The following is a 27,507-nucleotide window of genomic DNA, read 5'->3' as shown; positions in this document are numbered from 1 at the left end:
GTTGTCTGCAGCTCAATGCCAATTACTATTTTGGGGGTCAAAAACTTTCCTTAGAACTCAGTCACTGAGGACTTTTGGGGCAGCAATCCGGCAGGTGAATTGCTAAGCCTATTATTAGAAATCACTAGAAATATACTTTACGCATACTTCTGTATGCATTTTGGGGAGCATCACAGTCCTCAAATTCTGGTGTTAAAAATGCGTGACTCTAAGCCAAGTCTGGAGGCTAACTTTCCCAAACAGCCTTTGTTTACGCTTCATTACTTTTTAAAGTTGACTGATGCACTGAATGGAAAGCCAACTTCAGCCATTTTTGCAGGGAACTCTAAGGATTCCTTTCAGGCTTGCCTAGCAAAACAACACGGGGAAACAACATCACTCATTCAAATCATGGTAGGACTTGCTAAGCATTTGTAAGATCTCATGCCTGGCATTTTTCTCACTCCCACTCCATAACCAAGTAATTCAGAAGCAGATTTCTAGCCAAGAGCCAATAGATACCGAGAGGGATGAAGACCAGTGCACAGAATTGTTGGAATGGGATACAGGTTGGAGGATTCAATAGGACAGAGCGCCCTGGCTGCAATTTCTGTTAATAAGTCCACCACCACCTCATCCCCCACCGATTGCCAGGGCGTTCCTGGCAACCCTAGAAACAACTAGGATGGTATATTTTCTCTGTCAGCTGTGCCCACTGCTGTGCAGGCAATCTTTTCCAATAGATGACCTGTCCATCCTTTTCTCCAGAGGGTGTAATGACAGCTCTGCGGCTTGCAAGGTAGGCTGTTGACAATGCATGGATAATACAGACAGCCGTGGTCTCCCTTGCCCTCGATGCTGGGCTGGGAGGCCCTCTGCAGGCGGAAGAAGAGAAGCAGGGACACTCAACCTTCCGGCAAGGCTTGGAGGAGACTTCAAAGGAGGCCTTGAACGCTCGCCGCTGCTGCGTGGTGAGGATGGTGCGTGGGCGTTTGGAGCGCTTGTGGTCTTTGCTTTCCTCACCCCCTTTGCCATGCGGGTGGCTCCCGTCCTCATCCTCGCTCTTCACTAGAAAGGAAGGCGGAAGCCATGTTCAATTCAATTCAAAGACCTTTATTAGGCATAAAATTTACAGTAGGAGGATCACTAGTGCATGTTAATAAGCATCCTTTCACAAAGTATTAGCCCACCGACTGGTAGCCAGCAGGTGGATAACCGGGGAGGCAAGTTTCCTGAAATTTATTTCTCTAACCCACTTTCAGCTTATGGATGGATACCCAAAAGCCACACCTTGTGTGGAAGATCCTAATACAGTGCCCAGTGAAACCAGTACCTAGCTAATGTGCAATTACTAAAGGTCTCATTCCCTGGTGGGGGTGGGGATGCCCTGCCTCCTGCTCCTGTTGCTCATTGATGCTTGGAGCAGAGGAAGATTTTTTTTCAAAAGCTCCCCTCCCCCAATTGTATCACAGGCTGTGCAACATGCAAAATGTCATAGGGTAGCGCTAGGATTTGAGATGGATTGAGTCTATAAAGCAAGGGTGTCAAACATGTGGCCCAGAGGCCAGATTCAGTCCCTTGAAGGCTTGCTTGCTTGCTTGCTTGCTTGCTTGCTTGCTTGCTTGCTTGTTTACTTACTTACTTACTTACTTACTTACTTACTTACTTACTTATTAATTATACCACCCACCCCCGGGCTCTGGGCAGTGTACAAAAATAGAACAATTAAAATCGTAATCAACAATTACAAACAAAATCAATTTAAAATACAAACAACAAAGGACCAGCAAGCAGAAAACCTAACATTGGATAGCAACCTGGAAAATCTCGAACCCACTGAGAGGGGACCAGGCACAGCGAATAGTGGCCAATTAAGATGGTATATATATGGGGGGAGGATAGCCTGGGAGGCAATAAGAGGCCAGCCCTCCAAAAGCCGGTGGAACAACTGTGTTTTAGAGGCTCTGTGGAACTGTCCAAGGTCCTGCAGGGCCTTGACAGCTGGAGGGAGAGTATTCCAGCAGGCAGGGGCCAGGGCTGTAAAGGCCCTGGCCTGGGTAAAGGCCAGCTGCATCATTGAGGGGCTGGGGACCACCAGTAGATTTGCCTCTGCAGACCACAGAGGCCAAGTAGGGACATATGGGGAGAGACATCCCCTAAGGTATCAGGTCCTTGAGGCAGTTCAGGCAACCCTCCTCCTTGCTCCTAGTCTGGCCTGGAGACTAGGAACAAGGGGAGGTGGGGTTGCCTCAACTGGCTCACAGCCTGATGAGTCTTCTCTAGCTGAAGTAGCCTACTGGGGCCTCTCCAGTGGAGGCAGCCATCCCTCCCAGGGCCCAAGCACGACTGTTAATGATAGGACGTTTTGGAGGACTCTGATGCATAGGGTCACCATGAATTGGAAGCAACTTGGCAGCACTTAGCACACACACAAACAGAGACAGAGAACTTGACAGCAATTCCTAGAGCTGCCAATCCTGCTCCAAGGGCATCACCTGGTACACAGCAAGGTCTCTCAAAGGACAGGAACCTGCTCTGTCACTCTTCAACCTCTCTTTGCCATTCCATCTGACCCCAGAAATAGTAAATCTAGCTGCCGTCACTAAGGTTTTAACTTATGGGAGGGGGGGAAGCACCTTGACTTCTCTCTATCCCTGGGTTTGTACAAGAAGGATCCCCTCTTTCCCAGGCTGTGTTTATACATAGTTTGTGCCACACAGCAGACCTGAACAGCTATGAACAATATTCATACTCCCCTGAGCCCCTCCACACAGAAATAGGGGAAAGGCAAGAATTTATTAAGAAATAAAAAGAAATAGTTTTCAGGATGAAGCAGCTACATACATTCCCTAGAAGCTGAGGGGAGAAGTTAGGTGCTGAACTTCCTGATATATACAAGATGGTAAAATCACCAAAAAAAAGACACGGTAAAATATAATACCTAACACATCAAGCTGCCTTGACCTAAAAGGCCAAGACCAGCCCAATCTTCTCAGTTCTTAGAAACTAAGTACAATCAGTCCTGGGTGGACAGGAGATCTCCAAGGAATACCACAAACATGATGAAGAGGCTGGCAGTGGCAAACCACCTTTGAATATCTCTTGCCTTGAAAATCCTACTTGGTTGCCAGAAGTCAGTTGCCATTTGAGGCAACTTTCCACCAATACATCTAGCTGATGTCTATTACGAGTCTTGTCACTTTCCTGCCTCTCCTTGAAGAGGGATACGGACCTCAAAGTAACCCTGGACCTGCTAAATTCACCTCCAGCAACTGAACAAAACCGCCTTTTTTGCCCAACTGTCACCAGAATTCCGTGATAATGGAGCTACCCCTCCTCCCCCACAGTTCATGATGCTGGAGATCAAGTCAAAAATGTCCACATCCATATATCAAGAGAAATCTTAGCTAGCCATGATTAATAAACTGTCTTCAGCTCATTATTAGATCCTAGTTTGACAGATCCAAACTAATGACAGTTAGTGGGGTGACCTGAATTCAGACATCATACTATCTGTAGTTTGCTTAATTAAACTACGGTTTCAAGTTTCATTAGCATTGAGAGACTAGTTAAAACCAAAGGAGATTTATTTCAGTCTAAGTCCAATGAGTTGCACTGTTAGTTGCACTGTTAGTTGCTGAAACTCTTCCTGATTTTGAGATATGCTGAGGCACTGTAACTTTCAGTTACTTGGCTACATTTCTGTAGGCTGGACTCCTTTTAACTGAATAAGAATAAAGCCATCAAAAATATTGGCAGGCTTATTTTAACCACTTTTTAATGGGCACTATCCCCGCCCCACGCCTCTGGTCCCACCTCTCCCCAACCCCCCCTGGGCTCCACACCCAACATCTCCAGGTATTTCCCAACCCACAGATGGCAACCCTAGGCATGTCCCTATTAGAATTCTTCTTATAATCTATGAAGCCCCAAATATCTGCCACTTATGGTAGAGACCTATATGCATATTCACATCTGCCCAGAAATCACTGTTCTCTGTCCTCTGTTCTTCAGCAAGAAAGTGAGCATTTTCTGCTGTAGCCCACAATTGTAGAATGGTAATCCAGAAGAAATTCGTCAACTCCCAACCATTTTTGGCCTTTAAGAAAGGCCTGTAAGAGCTGTCTTTTAATGAGGGCTTTTGAGTAAAGTTTCAAGGCTCTGCTAAGAATATCTATATATGATATTGGTGCTGTGTTCTAAGAAAAAAAGAGAACTGTTTGACTATGCTAATTTCATGTAGGGTGGAGCTAAAATTTGATTTTGTTAGCACTTTGGAGCTTTTGGGGAAAGCAAGGTGCAAATTTGGGTTGCCAACCTCCACGTGGTTGCTGGAGATCTCTTGCAGTAACGTATCTGGGGACCAGGAAGGTTTGGAGCCCCAGGTGCCACTTCTGGGGGGCGCATTTTGTGGCCCCGCCTCATCCCCCCCAACTGCACCCGGGTTGAGAACACTCTGTTCAGGACTGCAATTAAAGGCCACCCCACCCGCGTTTGCAATCTCCACACAGAGACTGTGAATGGGGCCAGCAGGGCTCACCCTGCCCCCATATCCATGTGAAAATGGGATCCGCAAGGGCTCGTTTGAGGCCAGCTAAAGCCAGGCTTGGACCCAGCCCTTGCGGCTCCCATCTCCATGTGGAGATTGGGTGCGGCACACCCGACCTCCCCGTGGAGATGGGGGCAGGGCATGGACATAGTTAAGGGGGGAGTTTTCGGGTTTGAAACCCCCCCATTCATGTCCGAAGCTCCACCCCCTCAGTTTGTGGGTTTTAAAAACATTTTAGTGCTTTTTCGGGTTTTGGTCTTCAGGGGGCGCATTGTTTGGGCTAGCAGCACCAAACTTCCTGGGACTCTCCTGATGATACTACCCGGGTTTGGTGAGGTTTGGTTCAGGGGGTCCAAAGTTATGAACTCCCAAAGGGGTTGCCCCCATCCTCCATTATTTCCAAATGGGAGCTAATAGAAGATGGGGCTACACCTTTGAGGGTCCATAACTTTGGACATCCTGAACCAAACTTCACCAAACCTGAAATGTACTATCAGGAGAGTCTCTTATTGATACCACCCAGGTTTTGTGAAGTTTGGTCCAGGGGGTCCAAAGCTATGGACTCCCAAAGGGAGTGCCCCATTCTCCATTGTTTTCAATGGGAGCTAATAGAAGATGAAGGCTACATCTTTGAGGGTCCATAACTTTGGACATCCTGAACCAAACTTCACCAAACCTGAAATGTACTATCAGGAGAGTCTCTTATTGATACCACCCAGGTTTTGTGAAGTTTGGTCCAGGAAGTCCAAAGCTACGGACTCCCAAAGGGGGTGCCCCATCCCCCATTGTTTCCAATGGGAGGTAATAGGAGATGGGGCTACACCTTTGAGGGTCCATAACTTTGGACCCCCTGAACTAAACTTCACCAAACCTGGGTGGTATCATTAGGAGAGACTCCTAAAGATACTCTGAAAGTTTGGTGCTTCTAGCATAAAAATTGCACCCCTGACAGCAGGCACCCCCCAAATTTCCCCAGATTCTTTTTTTAAATCCACCCCCCCCCTTCTGCATGGGATTTAAAGGGAGAATCTTGAGGTCCTCCTCGTTTAGAAGAAGAAGAAGAGTTTGGATTTATATCCCCCCTTTCTCTCCTGTAGGATACTCAAAGGGGCTTACAATCTCCTTGCCCTTGCTCCCTCACAACAAACACCCTGTGAGGTGGGTGGGGCTGAGAGAGCTCCGAAAAGCTGTGACTAGCCCAAGGTCACCCAGCTGGTGTGTGTGGGAGTGCACAGGCTAATCTGAATTCCCCAGATAAGCCTCCTCAGCTCAAGAGGCAGAGCAGGGAATCAAACACGGTTCCTCCAGATTAGAATGCACCTGCTCTTAACCACTATGCCACATTGTATTGTATTGTATTATTCAATTTGTGTACCGCCCTCCCCCGAAGGGCTCAGGGCAGTGAAGAACAACAGTATAATACCAAACATCAGTAATCATAACATTGATAGTGATGCTGTTTCAGGGTGGTGGATAATCCACCCCAAAACAGCATCACTTTCAATGTTGTTTAACTAGGGACCCCAGATTCTCCCTTTAAGGTGGATTTAAAAGGAGAATTTGGGCTCTCTAGTTTAAACACTATTGAAAGTGATGCTGTTTGGGGGTGGATTCCAGCATCACAGCGGCTGCCGGGGCAGGCGCAAAACTCAGATTTTGCACCAGGCTCCATTTTCCCTCTATGCCTCTGCCCAGAGGGGAGGGGCAGGGGAGGGCAGGGCAGAGGAGTCTGCCATCCCCGGCCTTGGAGAGCTGCTTTTATAAGCGCTAGGCCAGGGGCGGGGCTTGGGGAGGTGTGGCCATGCCCTAGGGGCCGGTGGGGTGTGGCCCCACCCCCGAACCCCCCCATAAAAAATCTATACCTACGTCCCTGGGGCAGGGGGCATCGTTATGAGAAGGAGACTCTGCACATGCTCAGAGGAACTCTAGTATTCAGAACACAGCAGGTCTCTGGGGCCCTTGCCTCTTACCTGACTCAGTGGGTGCTGGGCTAATGGCACTCAGCATCTCCCTCTCCTTTTCATAGTCGCTGCGGCAGAGCAGCTGACCCTCTTTGAGCACAAACTCATCGCCGCGCTGCAGCCGCCGCTCACACTCACAGCAGGAGAAGCAGTGGACGTGGTAGACATTCTCCAGCACCCGCATGATGAACTCAGAAGGGGCGATGGCTTTTAGGCAACAGCTGCATTTGGTCTGGAAGAGCCTGTGGGAAGAAGGAGAAAGGGGAGGGCAGCACAGTTAGGACAAGAAGATGCCAGCCCTACAAGAGAGCCGACGGGAAATTACCAGCTGCTGAACCATGCCACAATAGGCCTACCTCTCCAGTGCTGGCCATTTTGTGGCACATCAACACCTTGGTTTGCCAGCCCCGAGATGGTGGCTGGAGATCACCTGAAATTACAGAAGATCTCTTGGAGAAAATGGCTGTTTTGAAGGGTGCACTTGTCAGCACTGTACCCTGATACAATCTCTCCCCTCCCCAAATCCCATCCTCCCCAGGCTCCACCCCCAAAATCTCCAGGAGCTGGCCACCCTAAAGCATTAAACTCTGCTGAGGTCCCTCTCCTCTCCACACCCCACCCATCCCAGAAATCTCCAGGAATTCCCCAGGAATCCTCAGGGATTTCCCAACCCGGGGACGGCAACCCTAAAACAGACCTTATTTTACAAAGCTTCCCTGGTTGCTTGCAAGTGAGTTTTGCTTGTCACAGCGGAAGACACATGTGCTTTAAGGTATGGCCTAGCGTTTGGGGTGCCAACCGATTAAAAATCGACAACAGACAAGGAAGCCCAAGGCAGGATGGGTAAGTGGCAGAGGCGTATCTAGGGAAAATGTAGCCTGGTGCAAAATCTGAGATTTCCTCCCCAATTCCCTGTATAGGCGGCTGCCCTCCCCCACCACAACCAAACAATGTCACTTTCTTTAAGTCAGTGTATGGACCCGTGGGGAAGGAGGAGGGACATGGGGGGCAATTTTCCACCCCCGTGACTAAATGACTGCAGCCTGGGGACATTTGACCCCATATGCCCCCCTGGGCAGTACTCCCCTGGTAAGTGGTCTCTACACTGTGTTCTGTGAAGTTGTCACATGTGACTTGCAGGTTGTCCTGGATTCCCATGCATCCAGTGCCCGATTAGGATCGTGACTGTAGCAAGTGTGGAGAAGAAGTTTCTAGGGTTGCCATTTCCGAATTGGGAAATTCCTGGCGATTTGAGGGTGCTGCTTGGGAAGGTCAACGTTTGGGGAGAGGAGGACCTCAGTGGGGAATAATGCCCTAGGGCAGGGGTCTGCAACCTGCAATTGCCCATGCTGGCAGGGTCTGATGGGAATTGTAGTCCATGAACATCTGGAGAGCCACAGGTTGCAGACCCCTACTCTAGGGTCACTGGTGCGATTCAGCCGGTTTGCACCACTTCGGCAGAACCGGTTGTTAAAATGGTGCTTGTAAACAATCAGTTGTTAAATGATTTGAATCCCACCATTGGAACTGGTTGTTAAATTATTTGAATCCCACCACTGCCTAGAGTCCACCCTCTAAAGCAGCCATTTTCTTCAGGGGAACTAATCTCTGTAGTCTGGAGACTAGATGTAATTCTGGACAATTTCCAGCCATCACCAGGAAATTGGCAACCCAGGTTTCTGGCCCTCCCACACCTGAGTTGAAATGATCTGAGGAAGGAAGCTGCATTGGCCTATTGGAAAACCCAAAAGTATACATGACAAACACTGCATCCTTGGAACCACTGAAGATCTGTAAAATGGCATGGGGGGAAAGCCTGAAGCCCCCGCCCTTCACAAACCATAATATCTTGGATGTTTTCAGCCTGACTTGGAAGCACACAGACACACCTTTTCTGTGTAGATGCTCTGTTGATGTTTAAAAGCACCAGACAACCAATGCATTTTAGTTTTGGTCCACAGAAAAAAAGCTTGCTCCATCTGATTCTCTGATTTAAGGGGGAAAGAGGGATGTAAATGTTTTAAATTAAATGACGACAAATGATAAACGTAAATGATAAACACCTCGAGACCATTTTGACATGAGAAGCGGAATATTAATCTTTTAAATAAATGAATATTTATAAATAAATAAATATTCTAAACAAATAAACCACCAAGCAAGCTAGCTCTTTAATTAGCTTTCTAGCTCCCTCCACTTTTTCCCAGGCAGTCTCCTACACAACGAGAGGGAGAAGGATTATATAGTGCCAGTGAAGATGGTCACGTGAGGCCAAATGTACAACCCTCTCTATGTACAACCCTCTCTATGTGGTTGTAGACTTGTTAGCAGTAGGGGAAAGAGTGCACAATTATTTAGTACTCAGAAGAGTCCACCAATCATGGAAATCAACTTGCTTTTATACAAGAAGAACAAAACAACAACAGTAATTATAAAACCTGTATGGATCTTCCAACACTTTGGCATTAAGTCTTTTTAAAGATGGGTGCACAGGTCAACCCAGATCTCCCACAGGGTGCCTGATTTATTTCCTCTTTCTCTCCCCACCAAACAAATGAGGAATTCCATTTACCTTTCTAAATGTCATGGTCAGAGAAGTCCTTCCATTTTAAGCCATGTATACCTGCATCTTTGAGCTAACTCTCTCCAAACAGTTCCTAGGCTTGGCAATCCCTAGGCGCAGTCTGGAGATCTCCTGGACTGACAGCTGATCTCCTGACAACGGAGATCAGTTCCCCTGGGGAAACAAATGGCCGGCGAGGCTATGGCATTATGCCCTACTGGAGTCCCCTCTTTCCCAAACTCTGTTGGTAATTCTCGTTGGTAAGAAATATCTTTGCATTACAAGCAGAATGCAGGAGGCAAAGCACAGCCAGACATGTGTGTGTGTGTGCTGGCAACAAAGAAAACTCTGAGTCAATTCGCAGTTTCTAACTAATAAGAGGAGTCTTTATTAGTGAACTCCATTCTGGATAGAAAAGTGAAGAGATGGGTTCTCTATTCTAATCTATCTTGCTGGATGATGAGAGATGCTGTCTGCATCCCTCTGCACATGTGGTGCAAGATCGAAGGTGTGTGTAGGAATGGTGGAGAGAGGAGAAGAAGCAGGAAGGAAGGAAGGAAGGAAGGAAGGAAGGAAGGAAGGAAGGAAGGAAGGAAGGAAGGAAGGAAGGAAGGAAGGAAGGAAGGAAGGAAGGAAGTTAGTTTCCTGGCAGTAGCAATCTACACCTCAAAGGAATAGTTTCAGCAAGTAATAGTTGCTCATGCAATGAGATCTTGTTCTCCATTGAGATATTATCTTTCCTTAGAACCTGGGTTCCTCCCAGCATATTTTTCAAATCTCACCTCTCCATGCTTTTTATGCAAGCCAGACTTAACATTCTTCCACTGGCTACTTATAAGGGAAGATTTGCAAATATTCCATATAGCGAGTGGTTCTGCCCTTGTTCACAGAGGCATATAGAGACTACCGAGCATGTACTCTTTCACTGTGATTTCTATACATCCCCAAGAGACACGTTCATCAAACCCCACCTGAATGAAGCTCTATTGACCTCTGACAAAGGAAAACTCAAACACTTACTCCGTGACAAAAATTCTCAGATTACTATAGATGTAGCCACATTCCTAATAAAGGCAATGAAGATCCGAAATCTCCAAGTCACTCCAGTTTAACCATATGGACAATCAACTATAATAGTTAGTACATTTTCTACTTCCCCTACCACTATCCCTTGTGGATAGTTTTATGCTGTTTTATGTATTTATATGCCAATAAAAGTTGTTGTTGTTGTATAGTTTCAGAGTGGTAGAGAACGGTGTCCAGAGTCTTGACCCCCTCTAGCTATCTGACTCGCTGATAAGTCCTCCTCTGTCCCTGAGGCAGGAAACAGCATAAAGTCCCTCACTTCCAACAAACTCCACCCCCAAATCTCCAGGAATTTCTCACCCCAGAGTTGACAACCCTAAGCCCCATCAGCTCTTGCATCACCTGCCAATTTGATAGGCACTGATGCTCTCCCCACGCCAAGCCAAACCCCTCTGCTGCACCCACAACCCTAAAACTTCCTTTAATGAATTCAGCCCCTGGTACAGAGCGGCGCTGGAATAGAGAAATAAATAACCCTGGCCAAGGCGTTCGCAGCAGATGGTTCTGATGAAGTAATTTGGGAACTAAACAAATGCAAGTCGGGCGGCTGGCTGGGCTGACAGCTTCCCTTTAGCCACTTGACAAGAGAAAGTAATAAAATGGGGATTAATTAGGCTGTTGTTTAAACACACACGATCCTCCCAGCCAGCAGGGAAACTCATAAATCGGGATTGAGAACAAGAGGCGGGTTAATCCTCCCAGCAAAATCTTGCCAGAGCAGGGGATGGAAAGGATTTACCAAGGAGGGCTCAGCCCTTCCCTAATACCACCCTGCCTGGATTTGCACTTTTTGCTTCAAGTGGCTGGGACCGTCCTGATTGCAGAAGAGGCTGGGTGGCATTTGGACCAGCTCTGTGGATTTATTTGCGGCAAGGAAAACAGGGAGGAGTAAAGATGTGGGATAGATGGGGGGGAAGAAAAACCAAAGCAGACTGAGGAAAAACCATAAAGAAATAAGGACAGGCCAATGGATAGACAGAGAGCTAAAAAGAAACTCTGGAAAAAAATAGAGAACTGGAACAATTTTTTAAAAAATTTGCTGTCTGGATGTTCTCACCAGCATTTGATCTCCAAATAAGATATTTTCAGTAGGAGGGCATTGTGATTTTTTAAATCAAAGTGTGATTTTAACTTTTTTTTCCAGACCTCATGTGTTTTTTAACTCTTGGTTGTGGTGGAAAGTGAAGTCACATCACAGCTGATCCCACAGGGTTTTGAAGGCAAAGTCTGGAGGTGGTTTGCCATTGCCTGCTTTGACATGGGCTGAGAGAACTCTGAGAGAACTGTGACCGGCTCAAGGATACCCAGCAGGCTTCATGTGGAAGAGTGGGAAATCGAAATAATACTGGCTCCTGCAATACCAGGTAGAGCAGGGGCTGCAACCTGCAGCTCTCCAGATGTTCATGGACTACAATTCCCATCAGCCCCTGCCACCATGGCCAATCTGCAGAGCCGCAGGTTGCAGACCGCTGAGGTAGAGGCATCAAATGTATGGCACAAGTCCCCATTCCGTCTTCCAGTTCCAAAATTCATTCAGTATATAGTCCTCCAATAGAAGACATATCGGAAACTAAACTGATAAGAAATTAAACTGATCAATCTTGAGTGCTTCTTAATTGGCACTGTGTGCATTTTTTTGGTCTTTTTTTAATCTTTGTGATTAAGAGCCCCCTCCAAAGGGAGGAGGCCAATCTGTTCATGGGAATGGCAGGGCACTTCCCTGGCAGAGGGGTGAAGCCATTGCCACCACGGTCAGCATAGCAAAGGTAGGCTGGGGGTATGGCCAGGGGTGGAGCCAACATTAGTCGGTTCCCTCCCAGCCATCTGGTGCATTAAGCCAGCAGCTGCAAGGTGTGACTTACACAACCCTTTTGGGTGGCGTAAGCCTATTGGCGTTATGGGGGCTTCAGGGCAACAGGAAGACCGTCACGCTTGTGAAGCCTCCCCACGCTGTTGGGAAGCCCCTTTGGGAGCAGCAGGACCAGGCACCATGGCGCCGCAGCCAGCCATCTGACCTCGTGGATGGAGCGCCCCTTCTGCATTATTGGCCACCTTGAGTATGAAAATACGATGTTTGATCATTATAACATGGTGGCTCGAAGAGATAAACTGTGATTATGTGGGCAGGAAAAGGCAGGATGGAGTGAGAAACCCCAAAGAAAGCTTAACACACAGTGATCTCCTTCACTTTCCCTGTGAGGGGAAAGAAAAAGTCACACTGAGAGCTTTTGGAAAGCATGGGATTCTCTGATTTGAAAGTGGAGTGTCTCAGAGGGGAAAATGTGTGTGAACAGTGAAACTGAGAATCAAACCCAAGGGAATGTATGCTCAAGGCAAAGGAGACCACAAGGGTTTAAGTGGCCTGCAAGCAATGGTGGGATTCAGCAGGTTCGCAAGAACCGGTTGTTAAAATGGTGCTTGTAACCAGTTGTTAAATTACAGAGGCGTAGCTCCAAGGGGATTGGGGGGGGCATGATGCACCAGTTGCGCGCCCCTGTGGGGGTGTGGTGAGGGCGTTCCGGGGCAGGGGCAGAGGACGCACCAGTGAACCGGGCGCTTTCCCCCCTCTGTTAAATTATTTTAATCCCACCACCGGAACTCGTTGTTAAATTATCTGAATCCCACCACGGCCTGCAAGTCAACAAGTGTAGTATTGGGCAGCAAATTTTATCCAAAATATTTATTTATTTATTTGTTTTATTATTTCGATTTCTATACCGCCCCACCCCAAGGGGCTCCTGGGTTCTCCTGGGTGCTGAACTCACACACCTTTATGGTGGTAGGATGTGCCTTCCAGATGGAACCAGTTCCCTAGATAGATGCTGGTTATTTTCTGTGTCTGCAGCAAGATCAGGATTTTACTTCCCTATCTCCCCATCAAACAAACAAAAAAGAATTCTGGGATACAGGAATAAGTTAAAAAGACAGAGATATAAAACCAGGATCACACTGAGACCGACTTTGAAAGGCAACTGGTAAAATTGGGAGGGAGTTAAGAAGAATTGTGGATCTCTAAGGGTAAACACTGCCAAAATGCCAAGTCGTCACTATTAGATATAGTCCTATTGTTCTGAGTCAACTCAGCCACCAACAGTTCTGGGTCAACCAGAAGGAAGAAACAAGCCAGAATCTCACATCACCACTGATTTTCCCTTCTCTCACCAGCAGCACTTGCTAGCTGAAGCTGCTTTACTGTGGTGGGCTGCAGGTATGGCACAAAGCCAATGGGAATCTGCAGCTGTGATTATCTACCAGGTCTGCTGCCATACAGCGATGAGGTCCCATCAGGAGCTTATTACTTCTGCGAATGCAGAAACAATTTGCCGTTTTTTGCCGTCTCGATGGAGAGATCACACAGGCTATTCTCTCTGTTTTTCTTGGTATCCTGTTGCATTTGCTATCTTCCCCACCCTATGTCACAGGAGGGTTTTCTGCGGACCTAAAAAAAGATAGCTATATTGCTATAGAATCATAATGCCACAGCAACATGGGAACTACCTTTTTTTAAAGCAAGCAAAATGACCACTTGTGGCAGGACTGGAACAGCAGAATGAGGAGGTTATAAAGGCAAAATAGTACTATTATGGGTGGGCGGGTTTGACAATTCAACCTCCACATGATGGGCAACTCTGCTTTGACTCCAGCTTTTAGGAAAGACGAAGCAAAGCAAGTTTTGGATATCGCTGGAGCAAACCAGGGGAAACCAGAGAGAGAAAAATAGGAGGACAGTCTCATGTGGACACTCTCAACCAGTGGTGTACTGCCTATGGAGACATGGGGCCACCCATGACACCGGGCGCATGCCTGTGGGGGTGCCCAGCAGGTTCCTAACCACCACCCTCCCCTGCCCACCTGCCGCCCTGCCAGCCCACCCAGCTGGCCCCCTCACTTACTTTCCCTGTCCATTCCCCACAGGCTCTGAGGCTCGGTGTCAGGGAAGCTGCCTCTCGGGCAGCCTGTCTCTATGACTTTCTTAAAAGGGCAATGCTCCAAAGATTGATTAAGCAATCTTTGGAGCATTGCCCTTTTAAGAAAGTCATAGAGACAGGCTGCCTGAGTGGCAGCTTCCCTGAAGCCGAGCCTCAGAACCTGCAGGGAAAGGAAAGAATGAGTGAGTGAGGGGGTTGAGGCGCTGTGAAAGTAAGAGCTGCGGTGCTTACTCACGAGTAAGCATAACTTGGGGGGCACCTGGAGGGTTTTTTGTCTCCGGGTTCCAGTTGGACCCCATACGTCACTGCTCTCAACCCAATACCCATTTTGGTCAAGCAAACCCCCATGTGGGTGCAGCCAGTGCAACTCTTCTCGCTTTTCATCCACACTGAAAGCATGTTTAGTTGTTCCAAATGAAAATAATAGCAACATTGAAATATAGTCAATGGATGACAATGACATGGTCTTTGATGATCGCTTTGTATCCCAGCCATTGCTGATTTTCAAATAGGGTAGCAAAAACTCTATGGGCTGTCCAGTTTCATTCCCTCTTCCCTGAGTCAGATGATCAGAATAGCCTGTGCGACGTTCATTTTATGCCATGGGCACTGGTGTAGGTTTGGGGGGTTATGGCAATGTTACAAAATGACATGTATGCTGTTTTCAAAGGACTGCTTAAGGATGCAAGAGCCAGAACTGAAAAGGTGAGCTTTTGTAGGCACGCACACTTCTTCAGATTTCTGAAGTGTGGAGAACAACATTTTGTTGGTCTTAAAGGTGCCACTAGACTCAAACTTTTTTCTATGTATGTATGTTAGGAAGGCTGACCTCCAAGTGGGATCCCCTGTGTAATCATCTTTAGATTACACAGGTCAATTCTCTTGGAGAAAATAGACAAGAAGAAAAGAGTTGCTGTTGCTGTTGTTTGGATTTATACCCCACCTTTCTCAACTGCAAGGAGACTCAAAGTGGCTTACAAACTCCTTTCCCTTTCTCTCCCCACAACAGACATCTTAGGTAGGTGGGGCTGAGGTAGGTGGGGCTGAGAGAGCTCCAAAGAACTGTGACTAGCCCAAGGTCACCCAGCAGGAATGTAGGAGTGTGGAGACACATCTGGTTCACCAGATAAAGCTCTCCCATTCAGGTGGAGGAGTGGGGAATCAAACCCGGTTCTCCAGATTAGAATCCACCTGCTCTTAACCACTATACCACGCTGGCTCCTCCTTTGGAGGGTGGACTGTATGGTATTGTTCCCCACTGAGGTCCCTGCCCTCTCCAGGCTCCATCCCCAAATCTCCAGGAGTTTCTCAATCTGAATCGGGCAACACTACCACAGCATCCCCAGCTGGTGGCAGAGTGTTTGTGTGTGTGTGTTTGTGCCACAGCATCCCTGGCTGGTGGCTTGGGAGTAATGCGTGTGATAGTAGTAGTAGTAGTGTGTGTGTGTGTGTGTGTGTTATTATTATTGTACCAGGTAACTTCTAATGTATGCTTCTGAGACATGTGGGTCACCTCCCTTCAATCAAGAGCCAAACCAAAAATGGGGGTGGGGATCCAATTTTAAGAGCAAAAAGGACATTTGGGTGGGGACTACAGACTCCTCTTCACACTTTCTGCTTTTTTTCCCGGCAAACCTTTTCCCCAGTTTGGCTACTGTTCTGTATCAGAGCTGGACTAGTAGAAATGATAGGCTGCAGGGACAAGGCACTGAGAAAAAGACAATAATGCTAGGAAAAGCTGAAGGTGATAGGAAAAGCGGAAGTCCCATCATGAGGTGGATTGACTCCCTATAGGAAGCCACAGCCTTCACTTTGCAAGGCCTGAGGAAGGATGTCAATGAGAGGACAGTTTATGAGGTCATTAATTCATAGAGTTGCCATAAATCAGAAGTGGGGAGTTGAACATGCCCACTTTGCTGAACACATGAAGAACATATGAATGCACTGATGCTGCCTTATACTGAATCAGACCACTGGTCAATCCAATTCAATATTGTGAACTCAGACTGGCAGCTTCCCAGAATTTCAGGCAAAGGTCTTATCACATCTCCTTTAACTGTAGGTACTGGGGATTGAACCTGGGACTTTCTGAATGCCAAGCAGATGTTCTACATCTGAGCCGTGGAGGAAGCCTCCTTAGACTGGCGGAAAGCTCCAAACCCCTTGCTCATGATTCTGACCGACACATCTGTCCATTTCTCTAATCTAGTTTCAAAAAAGGTTCTAGAATTTCACAAATACAGTCTTCTTACCTGCCAGAATCCTGTTCAAATCAGGTCTCACGCTGAGAAGGAGAAAGCGGCATCTCCTTTGGCAACTGTCTGCCTCTCTGCTCCCCTGTTTAGGAGACCTACTTTTGGCCTCCTGAACAGTTACCTCAAAAACATCCAGTGGCTAGCCCACGGCTCATTCCCCCTTCAGGTAATTAGCTTTGTGGATCTAAAAACAGCAGCATTTGCCAGAAATCTCCCCTGAATCTACATCTTCTGGGATTGATGGCTGTGACAGGGTGACCTGCATCCATCGGCTCCCCTCCCCACTCGGTAACTTAATAATGCCCCCCTGTCTCCCCCCTTTAGCCTCAAAAACAAATCTGCGCCTCTTTGCACTAATTGAAGAAAACAGGCAGCGAGCGTCTCATAAACATGGTGTCATCTCGCATTACGCAAAATTAAAATTCTCAGCACCAGGAATTCCTAAAGAGGCTGCTTTTTTAATATCGTCTGAATCCGTTTAAGCCTGGGTAATATTGTTTAGGTTGCCATGGGAACCAAAGGCAGCTTTGTTAACCACCAGTGGATTGAAAACCAGTTTATTATTGGTGCCAGATTGACAGACTCGAAAGCTAGGGAAGCCTGCGAGGTACCTGGACAATGGCACAGCACTCATTTTGGGCAAAACAAGACGAGGCTGAACTGGGATTCTTTTTTCTTTTTTTGCTGTGAAGTCGCAGCTGACTTATGGCAACCATATAGGGTTTTCAAGGGGTTTGCCATTGCCTGCCCCTGTATCATGCCCCAAATACTAACCAGGGCCATCTCTGCTTAGCTTCTGAGATTTGATGCAATCAGACTAGCCTGGGCTATCAAAATCAGAGCCAGGACTTAGTGATTTTGAAAAATCAAATAAGGACTTAGTGATTTTGAACAATCAAATAAGCAGACAGTTTCCACACAGCCCAAGTGCAAATTACTCAAGTATTGAAAGCTCTATGCTTGCTCCCGCACTCTGAAGCCAAACCCTACCCTCAAAAGCAACATTCTCTCATTGGAGGGCAGCCAAGTCGGAAGGCCTGGAGTCTACCACTTTACCCCAAGGAGAGCTTGTGTTTGGGCCACACCACAACAGATAGCTTTTCCTGAAGTAGTCAGTGGTCTTTGCACAGTGGTACACAGATGGTCTATGACCAGCAGTCTGATCTGTGCTGGCACAGATGCCCATAGTCAAATCTTTAGACCAGTCTTATGTTGTGGTCATCAATTCTTTTAAAAACCTGTCGGAATGCCATTTGTTGGGACTCAAAGATCCCAGAGATGGAAACCCGTTGGTTCTGGCTGAGAATTTTTTTGAGGGAGGAGTAGCATTTTGATTTTGGAGATGTCTTTCACTGCCACCGTCTCTGGAAAGTAGCCTTGAGGCTCCAGAAAAGGAAGGCAGAATGTCTGGGATGCAATTAAGCCATCTTTTTTTAAAAAAAGGTTACTCACTGGCATTTCTTCAAGGAAACACCCCCATTTACTAGTTTTTCACTGATTTGAGAAGGTTTTGAATGAACATGCCTGCAGAAGATATTTGTAGGACCAGACAAAGCTCATTCCCATAACCTTTAAAGACCTCCTTTAAAGGAGCAGCATTGGCCAAGTGGTTAAGAGCAGGTGCATTCTAATCTGGAGGAACCGGGTTTGATTCCCCGCTCTGACGCTTGGGCTGTGGAGCCTTATCTGGGGAATTCAGAATAGCCTGTCCACTCCCACACACGCCAGCTGGGTGTCCTTGGGCTAGTCACAGTTCTTCTGAGCTCTCTCAGCCCCACCCACCTCACAGGGTGTTTGCTGTGAGGACGGAAGGGCAAGGAGATTGTAAGCCCCTTTGAGTCTCCTACAGGAGAAAAAGGGGGGATATAAATCCAAACTCTTCTTCTCCTGACTTTTCCTCTCTTGCCTCTGTATGCTAATACATTTGTATTTCCGATTTTTCATCCTCGTCCACCTAAAAGGTCCAACAACATGCTTCTGTACATTCTTGCTAGCACTTATTCCTGTAGGGATGCAGCATTCCAGGGGATTCTTGGAGATTCTTGGGGATTTCCCGGAATTACAGGCCATTTCCAGATCAGTTCATCTGGATGCTTTGGAGGGTGAACTGTATGCTGTTTTACACAGCTGAGGCCCCTATCCTCCCTGGGTTCCATCCTCAGATCTCCAGGAGTTTCCCAAACTGAAGGTGTCAACCTTACACTCAACACCGTGAACCTGGCAGTTGTATATTCCTGTCAACTGACTTTCAGAATACCTGTGTGACACCATCTCATTCTTCAGTACCCATTGCATATGAGAATTCTGTGACTAGACATCTTTATTCTCATCTGTGCAGAAAGACATCTGAAGACTTCTTTATCACCTTGAATGATATCTTTCCTTTCTTGTCTCTGTCTTTCCTCTCCTCCACTTCAGTAGTTTCTTTTTCAGGTCTTTTGAGGAAGGGTCCTGTTTAATTTATTTAACCACTGAAATCCCACTTTGCTACTGATAAGAGAATACTAAAGGCAACTCATGTCAGGCTACATCATTACAATCATGACACTAATAAATAGAAAAACCTAGCAGCAAATAAAACAAGTCAAACACACACACGTGTGCGCATAGGTGTAGCTACAATGGGGACATCTGGGGACAAATACTTGGAGTGTTGAGGTATAAAAGAGTACGGAGTTCATTTGTGAATTTAGCATATTTTTAGTGTTTTTTCATTTTTGGCCTGCAGGGGACGCAGTTTTTAGGCTATCGGCACCAAAATCTCAGGCTATTGTCAGGTGATGATACCTGTCTCCTGATGATACCAGTCACGTTTGGTGAAATTTGGTCATGGACCCCCAAAAGGGGTGCCCCCATCCCCCATTGTTTCCAATGGGAGCTAATGGTAGATGGGGCTACCATTTTGAGAGTCCATAACTTTGGACCCTAGACAAACTTCACCATACTTGGCTGGTTTCATCAGGAGAGTCTCTTGAAGATAGCCTAAAATTTTTTGGTACTGTTAGCTTAAACATTGCTCCTCTGACAGGCACCCTCAAATTTCCCCCAGGTTCTCTCGTTAAATCTACCCCCTTTGGAATGGATTTAAAGGGAGAATCTGGGCTCCCTAGATTAAAATAACATTGAAAGTATTGTTGAAGGCTGGTTGTTGTGGGTTTTAAAGGCTGTGTGGCCGTGGTTTGTTAGATCTTGTTCCTAATGTTTCGCCTGCATCTGTGGCTGGCATCTTCAGAGGTGTATCACAGAGAGAAGTCTGGTAGTGTACACAGATACAGGTGAAACATTAGGAACAAGATATACCACACAACAGAAACCCACAATAATGGCATTAATGATGCTGTTTAGGGGGTGGGTAGAGTCGACCCTGAAACGGCATCCACTTTCAATATTGTTTAAATAGGAACCCAGAGTCTCCCTTTGGAATTGAATTGAAAGGAATCTGGGCTCTCTAGTTTAAACAACATTAAAAGTGATGCTGTTTCACGGTTGATTCCCCCCTTTCAAAAAAAAAGCATCATTTTCAATGTTGTTTAAACTTGGGAAACCTGGATGTGTTCAGATTTGTGTGTTGGGGCATGTTCTATAATGTGATGGTGATTTTGAGATGACCTGGTTAAAAAAAATGTTGTTTAGTCGTGGTGGGGGAGCGAGGCTGCCCATATTGGTGATCCCTCCAATTACTCCGTCTGGCTCTCAGACACATGGCACCAAAATCCTCTAGAATCCAAGGCCTCTTTCTTGGCCTCCAGTCCCTTAGATCCAGGGAATGTGGTAAGGCAAAGGAGGTAGAAGGCATTTGTCCTCGAAAATGATAACCCCATGGACTTTTTGGAACTGATATGAAAAGTTATTGTGTTGCCTTGAATGCATCATGTTTGAATACAATATTCCGTGTTCCTTGCACTGCAGTTTTACCAATTCAAACACCATTCTCAAGCTGTTTTTAGTCATGAAAGATTATTTATTAAGGATATAGGTATGCTGCCTCTCCAGACCTAAGCAATTCATTTTTATTTATTTACTTTGTTTGTACCATGCCTCACATGCCAGTGGGAACCCAAAGTGACCCGCATTGTCCTGCTCTCTTCCGTTGTATCCCCACATTAACAACACTTTGCAACAGGTTCAGCTTTGAGTGTTTGACTTGCACAAAGTAGTCCCTTCAGGGAGTGATAACACCAGTGTTATAACACCATGGTCCCTCCAGGATGGTGTTATAATACCACTATTACACCAACATGGTCTCTCCAGGTAGTGATAACTTGCCAGTGTTATAACTTACATGGTCCTTCAAGGATGGTGTTATAACACCAGTGTTAACACCATCATGAAAAAAAGAACCATGTTTACTGAGTGTTATCACCTGGAAGACCATGTTGACCTATGGTATTATAAGCACCGTAATGTTCTAACACCATGGCCTCAAAGGTGATAACTGTTGCTATAACACTGGAGCCTCCAGAATGGTGTTATAACAGTGTTTATAAGACCATGGCCTCCAGGATGGTGTTACCGTACCTTGACGCTGGAGTGGTGTTATAACACCAGTGTTATAACACTGTGGCCCTTCCAGGACGGTGTTATAACACCAGTGTTATAACACCATGGCCCCTCCAGGATGGTGTTATAACACCAGTGTTATAACACCACGGTCCCTCCAGGATGGTGTTATAACACCAGAGTTATAACACCATGATCCCTCCAGGGTGGTGTTATAACACCATGGCCCCTCCAGGACGGTGTTATAACACCATGGCCCCTCAAGGATGGTGTTATAACACCAGTGTTATAACACTATGGCCCTTCCAGGACGGTGTTATAACACCAGTCGCCCTTAACTGCAGGCCCTTCAGGGCCAGTGTTATAGCACCGACGGCACTGTTTATGACTCAGGATGTTGCTGGGTTGCCAGCACCAGCGTTATAGGTGGTATTTGTAAAAGCCAGTGTTATAACACCATGGCCCCTCCAGGATGGTGTTATAACACCATGGTCCCACCAGGATGGTATAACACCAGTGTTATAACACCATGGTCCCTCCAGGATGATGTTATAACACTGGTGTCATAACACCATGGCCCCTCCAGGATGGTGTTATAACACCAGTGTTATAACCATAACCCTCAGGGCGGTGTTTAACACCATGGCCCTCCAGGATGGTATTTTAACACAGTGTTTATATACCATGGCCTCCAGGATGGTATTTATAACACCAGTGTTGCAACACTATAGCCCTCAGGGCCCGGTGTTATAACACCGTGTTATTGCGGCCCTTTGGGGCGGTGTTTATAACGCGGTGTTGCCGACATATGGCTTGCTCCAGGGCGGTGTTATAACGCCAGATTTGTAACACCATGGTCCCTCCAGGGATAGTGTGTTATAAAGCCAGTGTTGCATCAACATGGCCCCTCCAGGGATGGTGTTATAACACCATGAGATTACACTCAGGATGCAGTATAACACCAGTGTTATAACACCATGGTCCCTCCAGGATGATGTTATAACACTGGTGTCGCCAACGCATGGCTCTCCCAGGATGGTGTTATAGCTTGCCACCAGTGTTATATAACACCATGGCTCCCCTCAGGATGAATTATTGTTATAACGCACCATGATCCCTCCAGGCTGGTGTTATAACGCCATAAAGCTACTCCAGGATGGTGTTATAACGGCGGTGTTATAAACACCATGGTTCTCCAGGATGGTGTTATAACACCAGTGTTATAACACCATGGCCCTCGAAGGATGGTGTTATAACACCATGGCCCCTCCAGGATAATTGTTATAACACCAGTGTTACAGTAACACCATGGTTCCCTCCAGGATGGTGTTATAACACCAGTGTCATAATACCATGGCCCCTCCAGGATGGTGTTATAACACCAGTGTTATAACACTATGCCCCCTCCAGGGTGGTGTTATAACACCATGGCCCCTCGAGGATGGTGTTATAACACCATGGCCCCTCCAGGGTGGTGTTATAACACCATGGCCCCTCGAGGATGATGTTGCCTAACACCATGGCCCTCCCAGGGTGGTAGGTAAAGATAACACTCAGTGTCATAACACCCATTTAGCCCTCCAGGATGGTGGTATAAACACAACTGTCATAACACCATGGCCCCTCCAGGATGGTGTGTTATAACACCAGTGTCATAACAACACCATGGCTCCCCTCTCCAGGATGGTGTGTTATACCACGCAGTGTTATAACACTACAGCCCCCTCAGAGCGATTGTTATAAACACCGCTAGCCCCTCAAGGATGGTGTTATAACACCAGTGTTATAACACCATGGTCCCTCCAGGATGGTGTTATAACACCAGTAAAGTTTGTAACACTCATGGCCTTCCAGGACGGTGTTGCAGCACCCAGTGTTATAACTTTTACTATGGCTCTTTCCATAGGAATGATTGTTATAACTTGCCGGTTTTTACTAACGCCATGGTCCCTCCAGGATAGTGTGTTATAAAGCCAGTGTTACTCTTACCATAGCCCCCTCAGGATGGTGTGTTATAACACTCATGGCTCCCTCCAGGGATGGTGTGTTATAACACCATGGCCCCTCCAGGATGGTGTTGCAGCACCAGTCAGGCGCAACACCATGGTCCCTCCAGCTGGTGTTATAACACCAGTGTTATAATACCATGGTCCCTCCAGGATGGTGTTATCCTGGTCCTGTCCGTCAACTGATCCGTCTGGCATCCGTCCGTCATCCTCAAGTCGTCCCATCCTTCCTTCCTTCCTTCCTTCCTTCCTTCCTTCCTTCCTTCCTTCCTTCCTTCCTTCCTTCCTTCCTTCCTTTCTTTCTTTAAGAAATCAAAACCCGTTTTGGAGAATTTTTGGGAGGCTATGATTATAGAATAGAGAAGTGACAAATGTGAATCGGTAAGAGGTAGATTTGCAGGAAAATCATGTTTTTGTCCATTCCTCTTATAAATCAACGGAGGTATATTCAGGTTGAAATTGCAACCATTGACTGTGAGATTTCTGTTTTCAGTTTACTGAATTGAGCTTTACCTAGTTACTGGGTCAACCAGTGAGGAGCTATGGGATACATGCAAACCTTCTACCTGCTCAAAAAAGAGAAAAATCTATCTGCACTCAAAACAGAGACAAATGGGGCTGTTTTGATTGGAGGTAATACAATAAAGAGATAAATAAGCAGTGTTGTCAACTCATAGGACTGCCTGTCTGCATGACAGTGGCATGTAAATTATGTGTAGATGTTGTGTATTTATAAATATTGCATATGAGCACTGCAAATGGTCTGTGCTCTCTCTCTCTCTCTCTCTCTCTCTCTCTGTGTGTGTGTGTGTGTGTGTGTGTGTGTGTGTGTGTGTGTGTGTGTGAGAGAGAGAGAGAGAGAGAGAGAGAGAGAGAGAGAGAGAGAGAGAGAGAGAGAGTGAGAATTAGGGGACTGGCTTCCTGAATGCTTCCTGTTTACCTTGTTGACTGACTGAATGCATCCTGTTTATGTGAGAATCTCCTTGGGGTAGAAAGATCTACTCATTTTCATGGTAGTTGGATAAGAATCTTTCTAGATGCTACAGCATTCAGTTATTTCAAAAGGTTTGTGAGTCTTTATTTGTCTATAAAAAAGAAGCTCGTCCTTCTGAAATTTAGCAGGGACGATCCTTTAGATGACAGCGCAATAGCTTTTATCCTAACTGGAAGGAAAACAAAGATGTTAACAGTTGGAAATGTGCTTTGAATTTAATTGCATGTAAAATGGGGGGGGGGGGTTGGTCTCAAATTTGGCACACACAATTCTGTGGGTCAAGGATACAATCACTGCATATTTTATTCAAGACAGGTACAGGACTATGAAGTTAGTAGAAATACTTTTCTCAATGAAACCAATGAAAACAGAATCAGATGGATTAGCTCATTTGTGATTATTTCCATTCATTCTCCTTTTCAATAGCCCTTTTCATTCATCTTGTAACAAGTTTATATACAGTACTGTACATGAATGGTGGAGCATACAAGAGAACAAAGGGGAAAGGGACCCATAAAAGTTACTTCTCAATAATAAATTTATGCAGATATCTACTTGTAAACACTAAATGTGTACATTCTCATTTGAGTATACAAAGACAGGGGAAATGGGTACGACTTTCACATCAGTGGAGATTTTAATGGGTCCCTTGCTCGGCCCTTTTGGGAGCCAGTTAAGATGGTTCTTTTGGGGAAGGCCTAAATGAAGTTAATAGTTTTGCCCTAAGCAGTGAAAAAGAACCAATGTAAATGAACCATTAAGGGGAGCGAAATGAAACAAGATTTTTCATTGTTTCTGTTAACTGATGCTTTTGTTTTGTTTAAAGAAAATAATTTTAATTAGTGTTATATTGAATATCTCCAGTCTAGGACATTTAAAGTGAGATGAATTGTGGGAGGAGTTTTCATGGCTACTGTTGTCTGTTCTACTTGTTTTATTCCATTTTTTTAAAAAAACATTTTAGTTAACTAGTTTTCTGATATTGTTTTCTTCCTTTCAGAAGTTTGGGTGGACTTTGGCTATCAAACAAAACTAGAAAAAGTGGACACATTGATGTAAATTCCCCTGCACAGTAAAACAGGTCAATGGCTTGCCAGAGAGACCAGGTCACATTGTGATTCAGAATAATTCTGCAAAGATTACAGGATATCTGGGAATTATTATTCCCTCCTCCATTTTATCTTCACAACAATCCTGTGATAGGTTAGACTGAGAGAGTGGAGCAGGCCCACTGAGCTCTCATAGCAGAGTGATAATTTGAATCTGAGCCTCCTAGATCTTAGTCTAAGAACAACACCACACTGTCTGTGACATGCGATTTCTTTTTAACTACCCCCATCATAAATGTTGCCTTAAACGCTAGTATGTACGCACGTGCCATCAAGTGGCAACCGACTTACAACAACCCCGGCAAAGGGCTTTCAAGGCAAGCAAGAAGCTCAGGAAGTTTGCCATAGCCTTTCTCTGCAGAGCCTTCCTTTGAAATGATCTTGCTTAGCTTTCAAAATCTGACAAGATTGGGGTACACCATACAATTCCACGTTCCCTTTAAGCCCCAGCAGAAAAAGAAAAAAATGCAACCAGTTTGCTTGTTCCCTATCAGACTGGTGGGGGCATTTCTAACTGGGCAAACCATTGTGGGGGAGAGTAGTCCAGAGTGGACCTTTCTGTGGCTGCATTCTGGGACCATATTGCACATTTAGAAATCTAATCCTGGACTTTAGCAAGTCCAGAAGGGAGAATTCACTTCCTCGATATTTTTTTTAATCAAAATTTGTCACTCTTTGTCAAAGAGAACCCAGCCCAATGGGAAAATGTCTCTGCTCCTCCGACTGCCTGGAAGGAGCAGGGAGTTATTGTGATGTTCCTGCTGAGCCCTGACCTAAGCCTGGGAAGGGTAATTCCCTAAGCCTGGGAAGGGTAATTCCTGCTGAGCCCTGACCTAAGCCTGGGAAGGGTAAAAGTGTACCAGCGGGATTAAAAGGTGTTAATGAAACAAGACTTGAGGCCACCTCAAAGGCGGCCGGGGCTCTGCTCCATGAAGCCGCCTTGTTTAGTCAGGGTTTAGTCAAAATGCAGCAGTCCCAGCTTAAGAGAGGGCCTGTTTACTCAGCGCTGAGCTCTGAAATCCATCCACAGTGGCCTGAAATATTGAAGTGGAAGGTTGAAAGCTGTTCTCCAGATTGCAGGCCAGAGCCAGCGCGAAGAATGAAGGGACCCTCAAAAGACAACAATGCTCCCTTTTCATTTCCAGACGTTTTTATTTGATCCTGCCTACAATAGCAGTGAGGCGAAGGAAGGTCTCGAGAGGAAAATCCCTCCCTTGGCCTTGGCTCTTGAAAGCCCCAATAAAGCAACATAGATTAAGACTGCATCTGAATCTTCCATCATTCCAGTAGAGAGAGAGGCCAGTCTGGGAAACATATTTAGACCTCGAAGATCAGGGAGGTGACAGTGCAAGATGGCTGGGCCTCAATGCCACTGAGTCCATCTAAATAATAGCACAGTGTCTCCTCAGGATGTCAGATGCGGGTTCCCAACAGCACTTGAATCAGGATCCTGTAGGTCTTAAGACACCTTGGTCACTTAGCCACCCAGAAAAATCCAGTGAACTCCTGGACTTACCTTTGGTGGCACCTTTGCAGGACATTCCTGACCCCAAAAGGGCTTTAGAGGAATCTTCTGCGTCACTGGGCTCACACACACTTCTATACCCCTTATGTGTGTAAAGTTCTGTCAAGACACAGTCAATTTGTGGTGACTCAGTAGGAGTTTCAAGGCAAGAGGCTTACAGAGTTGGGTTGCTACTGCCTTCCTCTGTATAATGACCCCAGCATTTCTTGGTGGTCTCCCATTCCTGTGCATAATGACCCTAGCATTTCTTGGTGGTCTCCCATCCAAGTATTAGTCAGGACCATCTCTGCTTAGCTTCTGAGATGTGACAAGATTAGGCTAGCCTGGGCCTTAGCAGCACTAAAAAATAACAGCTCTACTTTAGACTGGTCTAATTCATTGAAGACAGGGTTATCAATGGCTATTAGTTGCAATGGCTACTAGCCATGTTTGATATGTTTATCTAGTCCAGTGGTGGTGAACCTTTGGCACTCCAGATGTTATTGACTTCAATTCCCATCAGCCCCTGCCAATTGGCCATGCTGGCAGGGGCGGATGGGAATTGTAGTCCATAACATCTGGAGTGCCAAAGGTTCACCACCAAGGATCTAGTCCCTTCAGTACTGGAGGCAGTATGCCTCTTTACATCAGTTACTGGTGGGCTTCCTAGAGGCAGACTGTTGACTGCTGTGTGTACAGAATGCTGGACTGGGGAAGGCAAGAGCAAACCACCCATAAATGTAGTCTGCCTAGTAAATGCCATGATGTGGCATGATGCCATGGGTCAGTAATGACCTGGTGCTTGCACAGGCGCTACCTTATCAGCTTCACAATGGGGCAAGTAATATCATCCACCCGGACTGTTTTTGGATTAGAATAGTGCTGGGGTCAGGAGTTAGGAGCCCCTCATCCCCACATGCTGCAGTTCTCAGCCAATTTGGGCCCCTGTGGTCCTTTATGAAGCAGTTTCCAACAGCTTCCAAGTGGCTTCGGGGAAAGCAAGATGCGTCTGAGGGAAAAACAGTAATGTGCAGTTTGGTTCTGGGACAGTCCCAGGAAGCTCTGGCTTCCT

At 46.2% G+C, this 27,507-nt stretch overlaps 1 protein-coding gene across 2 annotated transcripts in view; it reads right to left on the bottom strand.

Annotated features, from left to right (window-relative positions):
• Nucleotides 1-27,507, bottom strand: part of LOC125430329 (LIM homeobox transcription factor 1-alpha-like) — a 95,005-nt gene that overhangs the window by 4,926 nt on the left and 62,572 nt on the right. The window contains exons 1-3 of one of the 2 annotated variants that reach the window (XM_048492264.1): nt 16,320-16,395; nt 6,499-6,731; nt 890-1,047 (exon numbers count right to left, since the gene is read on the bottom strand). In XM_048492264.1, coding sequence (XP_048348221.1) covers nt 890-1,047; nt 6,499-6,673 — 333 coding nt within the window. In that variant the 5' untranslated portion in view covers nt 6,674-6,731; nt 16,320-16,395. Of the gene's footprint in view, nt 1-889; nt 1,048-6,498; nt 6,732-16,319; nt 16,396-27,507 lie in introns of those variants that run through there. The other variant, XM_048492263.1, reaches the window with a different exon arrangement.

Source organism: Sphaerodactylus townsendi, linkage group LG03 (genome assembly GCF_021028975.2).
Source record: "Sphaerodactylus townsendi isolate TG3544 linkage group LG03, MPM_Stown_v2.3, whole genome shotgun sequence".
Lineage (NCBI taxonomy): Eukaryota > Metazoa > Chordata > Lepidosauria > Squamata > Sphaerodactylidae > Sphaerodactylus > Sphaerodactylus townsendi.
Note: the sequence above shows the minus strand (reverse complement) of the source record. Positions and strands in the feature narration are given on the sequence as shown.